The 6784-nt window shown below is 42.9% G+C and overlaps 1 protein-coding gene across 1 annotated transcript; it reads left to right on the top strand.

Annotated features, from left to right (window-relative positions):
- Positions 1 to 4105: 4105 nt before the first annotated feature.
- LOC140370759 (uncharacterized) lies at positions 4106 to 5527 on the top strand. Its single transcript, XM_072457994.1, has 3 exons — positions 4106 to 4483; positions 4617 to 4991; positions 5083 to 5527. The coding sequence occupies exons 1-3, from the start codon at positions 4117 to 4119 to the stop codon at positions 5343 to 5345; spliced, it is 1005 nt and encodes a 334-aa protein (XP_072314095.1). The 5' UTR covers positions 4106 to 4116; the 3' UTR covers positions 5346 to 5527.
- The last annotated feature ends 1257 nt before the right edge of the window (positions 5528 to 6784 follow it).

Genomic DNA, 6784 nt, shown 5'->3' with positions numbered 1-6784 from the left:
TCTCACCCCTCTCTCTCCCCCCGCTCTCACCCCCCTCTCACCCCCTCACTCTCCCTCTGCTCTCACCCCCCTCTCACCCCCTCACTCTCCCTCCGCTCTCACCCCCCTCTCACCCCCTCACTCTCACCCTGCTCTCACCCCGCTCTGAGCCCACCGCCATTCACAACACACCAGTAAAATAAACATGTGTGTCCTTGTGTCATGTGACCAACCTCTGCTACCAATCAAACTGCTGTGCTTCTTATTTATGACAGTGGACATTGTATGATAAAGCCCAATTATAATTAAGGATATGTTTTGATATATATTTTTACATTTTCTCTGTTACTGTGTAAAGTAAAAGTAGTTACGCTTTGAAATAATATCCAACATTATTGGACAGTATCCAAGCAACAAGCCTCAAACTGATGGAGCGGTGTGTCCTATTAGCATTTTAATGTGTTATCATGGTGCCCTTGGGCAAGACTCTTCACCCCCGTTGTGTCCAAGTGGTGTATGAATGAGATAATCCACAATGTCTACTTTTGCTGGATAATTTGTGCACCAATAAGACAAATAATGCATATACTATATGCTGTGGCTGGCACTCTCACCTCACATCGAGAGGGTTCTGCAGGTCTTTAGTTCAGATTCTCCCTGAGTCTGGGTGGGATTCCTCAGGGCACGTTTGTTCCCCCATCAACTCAAAACATGCAGAAGGTCAGATCCTCCAGGTCCTGACCAAGTCCAGCTCACGGTCTGGAGATGGGTCGACCTCTGCGTTTGCCCCAGCGACACTGAAGTGTGGGTCAAATGTACAGGGCAAATGTCCATACGGTGACAATAAAGTGCACGTAAAGTTTTTTAATTGTCATTTTAGCTTGAAATTCTGTTTGGTTTATGTGTTTGTACTCTCCCCTGTGCAGAGACATAAATAATAATACACTAAATTGCTACTGAAAAATATTGCATATCTCCTTGGTGCTTTTCCTCTCTCTCTCTCTCTCTCTCACTCTCTCACTCTCTCTCCCTTTCTCTCACTCCCCCCTTCGCTCTCTCTCTTCCTCTGTCTCCTCTTGCCCCCCTCTACCTCTCTTTCCTCTCTCACTCTCACCCTCTGTCTTTCTTCTGGCGCCCCTCTCCTTCCTCCCTCTCTTCTTCTATGGCCCGGGGCCTGGCAGGATTACCCTCTCTCTCTCTCCTCTCTCTCGCTCTCTCTCTCTCTCTCTCCTCTCTCTCGCTCTCTCTCTCTCTCTCTCCTCTCTCTCGCTCTCTCTCTCTCTCTCTCTCTCGCTCTCTTTCTCCCCCCCCTCCCCCCTCTCTCGCCCCGCCCCCCCTGGCAGGATTACCCTCTGTCAGCACGTGCACAGCTGTGGACATCTGCCTGAGTGAGAAGGGCCTTTTACATCTCAATCCACACGTTGTTGGTTCTCTGTCTGCCACTGGTCACCTCATTACCGCCGCGGCCACACCTCCCCATGTCCAGCCCGGTGTCCAAATCCCAGACCGGATTACGGGTCGGGCCTAAAGGGACCGGATCACATGAGGGAAAGGAGATACTACTGGAGCAGAGGAAGTTAGAGCTTTATTAATGAGGGCTAAAGATGTCAAAAGAAAGCTTGTTGAAAAAGTGGGTAACTACTGTGCACGGAAGAGATCGCTTTTTGATCCTCCTGATTAAGTGCACCTCCTCTTCATTTCATCATTCATATCAGGACTGTAGGAAACTAAAGAAACTCTTGGTCGACTGAAGACTTTCCCATAGGTTAGTTGACTATTAAGGGGCGGGGCAAAAGCGCTCAGATCCAAACAAAACTATTTATACATTAAAAAAGGTGAAGAAACCAATCACAATTCACTCACCAATTCATGTGCCTTCTTCTTTGTAGGGTTGTCAAAGTATTGAAAATCAGATATTTTTTCTGATAAAACTAGTATTGAAACTAGATACTCATTTGAGCAAGTCAATCAATATATATATTCTTTAAATCCCATGAACTTTTATCAGAACTAGCAAAAAGACCACAATGTCAGGTCTAAAACCTTAACCTAAAAAGAGCATTTTATTGTAATTTTAGTATATTTATTTATTTATTGGATCCTATTAATCCCTTAGAAAAGACTAACACTGACCAAAGTGAAGACTATTGGGTGCAAAACGATTGGCATCAAGATCAATATTGAGAATCAACTATATTCCCTATTGAAATTGAGTTTGAAATGTCTTCTTCATTTCCGTAAATGCTTATATATAAATGTGATCGACTGAGACACTTTTCCCATTCATTTCCTAAGGAACTAATCACTGCTTTCGATGCAACAGATTTAGAAAGTGTGTGTGTTTTTTTGGCCCATAGAACCTACCTGCATATGTGCTCCCCACTCAGCCACCGAGCAGCAAACGCCGCTCCTTCTCAAATCAGCGAACAATAACGTAACATAGATCAGACACTGCAGGTCGAGTTTTTTACACTTTTAATTTGAATTCTCGAAGGAAAACTTTGACCCATTTTTCCTGAACAGAGGAGCAGAAGGACAAAGGGTCTAAACGTGCTGTTCTCCAAACTGCAGCTTTATTATATGTTTCCTTATGCAAATTAAACTTCCTTTTGTATTTCCTCATCAAACATGTGTCTTTGTTTCATCCGTGCATCCAGTCACGTGACCGTTTTGTCACTTTTTGCACAGTGTTGACAATTAAAATGGTGTCAAAAAGTGCAACTTACGAAGACCAGAAAATGCTGCATCTCCTTCACGTCTTTAAACAGAGGCCTCGGTCATAAAAAGGATGTGTAATTATAACCGTCAGCAGTGCGGCCGATGACAGAAAGATGACTTACTTTGGCAAGATTCAATTTCAAAACATGTGTCTCAATTAGTCACTTGTTCTTACTTTGCACAGCCCGTTTAGAGGCCGCAAGGAATAATCTCTGCACTGCTTTAAAATGATGAAATCAACCGGTTTTGTTTTTTTTAAAGCACAGAATAAGTCCCTTAAGTGATGCCACGATGAGCAATATTAAAAGACAATTCAAGTGATCGAGACTTTGACAAATAGGCTAAATTATTTGAAAATATGAAATTATTTGACATGCAATTTATCCGTTATGGATGTCAAAGGGTCGGATATGTGGCCAAATTCAGATTTTTCTTTTATTCTTTTCTTTTGATTTATTTATTTATTGCATTGAATAGTTCGATGCGTTGTATAAAGTGAATATTTTCTGCAACAAAACATGCATAAATGAAACCAACAAATATCCCAATTACCTACAAAAAGTGGTGTGTTTCCATGAAAAAGGCCCCGCTCCTGAATTGCGGTGAATAAAATCAGTGACGCGCATTGATAGGAGCAGATCGAGTGCTTGAGAATGATCCTCTTTCACACACTCGTTATCTGCAGACACATTTTGCACTTATCAGAAGATTCAAGAACGGAATGTGTGTGGGCTAAAGTGAAGGGTTAATCACATCGAGTCTGAAATCCTCTGCAAATCCCAAGAATAACACACACTCAGGAGGAAAAATAAATCAGCCATTGTTTATTTGAAAATGTGACGTGGTTCACTCACATTTAGCGCTTTGGACTTGTGTGGTGCAATACTGCCACCTGCTGTTCAATCTAGGACATACACCCACCAATAAATGATCAAAACGTGTATATTTATCATGTTTTCTCCCATTAAGTAAGTAAGTAAGTAAGTAAGTAAATGTTATTATTATGGCACCTTTCACAGAAGTGACAAAGTGCTTCACAAAAACACAGAATAAAATAATAAGACACAACATTTACAGTGAGCAACACACACACACACACACACACACACAACAATATACAGATCAGTCCCTAGAGCAACTGTCATTAAAAGGCCTGACTTAAAAGGCACGCAAACCTCAAAATATGGAATAGTCAGAATTGTTGCTTTAATCCGATACAATTAGACATCTTCGTGCGCATGTATAATATAATAGATCCATGACGTAGACGCTGAAACTAGACAAGGCTTGTGCGCATGCTCCGTGGCCCACGCTGACGCATGACCCCGGAACAAAAACATACAAGGAAGAAGAAGAAGAAGAAGAACAACAACACAAGGTCGCTTTCACTCACAAGAGAAGACTCACCAAAGCAGCAGCATGGCAGAATCTCTAAGAAACGGGCATTTTTGGAAAGAAGACGAGACTGTGCTTATGTTAACTCTGCTGAAGGAGTTAAACATTTTAAAATACATGGACGGGAGAAAGACCAGAAATGGAGACCTCTTCAAAAAGGTTGCGGAGCAGTTGAGAGACGGTGGCTTCACGCGGACCACTGAGCAAATCCGTATTCGGTGGAAACACTTGAAAAAGACGTACTTCCTGGCACAGAAAAACAAGACTACGAGTGGCCGCGGTCGGGTCGTTTGTCCATTTGGCGACGCACTCGAGGAGCTGCTCGGACCCAGGCCTTTGTCTCAGGTCGATCATCATCATGGCGTGGACTTCGGTCTTCAGAGCGCCTTAGGTGAGTTGAAAACAACCAGCCTACGTTAGCATGAGTCAATTCCAGCTATGTGTAACAACGAGGGCCCTGTGGTGTAAATACATAGCCTGTCCATACGTTTATATGAGTTGTAAACATGTTGTACTCTTTGTAGACACCTCTGTGCAAGACACTTCTGTGCAAGACACTTCTGTGCAAGACACCTCTGTGCAAGACACCTCTGTGCAAGACACTTCTGTGCAAGACACTTCTGTGCAAGACACTTCTGTGCAAGACACTTCTGTGCAAGACACCTCTGTGCAAGACACTTCTGTGCAAGACACCTCTGTGCAAGACACCTCTGTGCAAGACACTTCTGTGCAAGACACTTCTGTGCAAGACACCTCTGTGCAAGACACCTCTGTGCAAGACACTTCTGTGCAAGACTCCTCTGTGCTAGAGGACAAGATTGCAGTAGACGGGTCAACTGGGTCGACAGAAGAAGCCGACACCGACACCCCTAGCAGACCTCAAACTCCGCATTTACCGGGTAAGTTCAATTGTTATGGTCGCAGAAAGTAGATGTTTTTGGTTTTACATATAGATCGCTCGTTTACAAAATCGTTTGAATCATTTTGCAGGAACATCACAAAGGCCACAAGGAAGGAGACGCAATGTGGCCCATATTGACCTGATGCTGGAGAGGATGGACCGGCTGGAGGCAGCCTGGATGCTACAATCACAACAGAGCCAGGAGAGGGAAGAGCGTATGATCAACAGCATCCTGGACAGCAATGAAAGGATGCTGTCTGCCGTTATGGATGGCATCCGCAGCTTCCAGCAACCCATGCCAATGGCACCCGCAAGCAGACAGAAATCAGACATTGTTGCTAACTCTCTGTAATTTTAATAATATTTTAACGCAAAAAATATGACGACAATATTCAAAGTTTGAACGTGTAACCGCAGTCAGTGTGGTTAAAAAGCACGGACAGAACGTCGCACAAACAGCCACAGTGTCAGTTACATTGAAGAGACCAATCGCTGAATACTTTGTTAAAAACCTTTATTTTGTTTAACACAAGATGAGCAGAAAATGTTTATAGCATTATTTAATATATTGTTTTTATACACTTATTATATATTATATTGCCTTCGTACCACACTTTGAGCCATTGTGGTGTTTTATAAATAAAACTTTACTTACTTACATATAAATACTTTTTTTTGTACTTTTTTACTCATTTGAAAAGCACTAAACAAATATTCCATGAGCCTATTAATAAAATCAGACTGGAAATATCTAACTACACATCCTCAAGTTACTGTGGAGTATTTTTGTACACCTTTCTAAACCATGTTTTAAACCTGTACAATAACACACATGACAGCGCAACATCCCCAGTGCTCAGAGAATATGTGCATTCAAACTATTTATTTTAGCGTTAAATTGTTAAAATGTGACAATTTTAAGCAGATTATATTTGAATTTATTTTGTACTTTTACTGACTTTGTTGTTAAGGCGCTGGTACAGCTGGCAGCCCGGTGTAAACGCTCTCTCTTCTTTCTCACACTTATTGTGCTTTATCTCCTATATTTTGTAAATATAGTTAGTATATTTTTTCTATTTTACTGTACGATAGGGACACGCGCTGGAATAGTTTTTTAATTCAACTGTTTTTGACTTTTTTCGGCTGGATTTGAGCGTTTTTCGTTGCGTTCGTTGCGTTGTTGTGACGTGAGCTAGCTCCGAGCGAGCCCACCAGCCCCCCCCCGCGCCCTCCGGCCGCGCTAAAGTACGGCGTGTCGTCGGTACACGTTTATATACACGTTTATATGAAAGAGGAACTTCACGAACGATCGGGACACGCACTGGAATCGCTTTAAATTAACTTGTTTTGACTTTATTCGGCTGGATTGAGTGTTTTCGTCGTGTCGTTGCGATGTGTCTTGGCTCTGAGTCCCCCGGCTCCGGCCCCGCCCCCCGGCTCCGGCCCCGCCCCCCGGCCGGCGCCGTACCGCGTTTCCACAAAGGAGGAACTCATGAAACTGCGGGGAACTGTCGTCTTACCCGGAGATCGTCACGTTATCCCGGCGCAATACTGACCTAACCTAATACTGATGTGCAATTCTGTCGTATGTGCAATTACTGTGAAGTTCATGTGCAATCCATGTGCTGTCGTGACACATATTCATGTGCAATTACAGTCGGGATCACATGCAATGGTATTTATTTATTTGTCTATGGGAGTTTTTATTTATTTATAGGAGATCTTCTACTGAAAGTGTTTTTCAGACTTCCTATAAGTGATCTGTTCTTCTGTATCTACCTCTGTATCTAC

The sequence above is a fragment of the Eucyclogobius newberryi genome, unplaced genomic scaffold (assembly GCF_026437365.1).
Source record: "Eucyclogobius newberryi isolate DKJ021-1_F unplaced genomic scaffold, fEucNew1.0.hap1 SCAF_10, whole genome shotgun sequence".
Taxonomy (NCBI): Eukaryota; Metazoa; Chordata; class Actinopteri; order Gobiiformes; family Gobiidae; genus Eucyclogobius; species Eucyclogobius newberryi.
This window is presented reverse-complemented; position numbering and strand designations above follow the sequence as displayed.

What these genes read in the sequence shown, in the direction of transcription:
- LOC140370759 (XM_072457994.1), top strand. Translation starts at nt 4,117, where the DNA reads ATGGCAGAATCTCTAAGAAACGGGCATTTTTGGAAAGAAGACGAGACT. An exon ending in CGGTCTTCAGAGCGCCTTAG is followed by an intron (nt 4,484 to 4,616) that starts GTGAGTTGAAAA and finishes TACTCTTTGTAG; the next exon opens with ACACCTCTGTGCAAGACACT. An exon ending in TCAAACTCCGCATTTACCGG is followed by an intron (nt 4,992 to 5,082) that starts GTAAGTTCAATT and finishes ATCATTTTGCAG; the next exon opens with GAACATCACAAAGGCCACAA.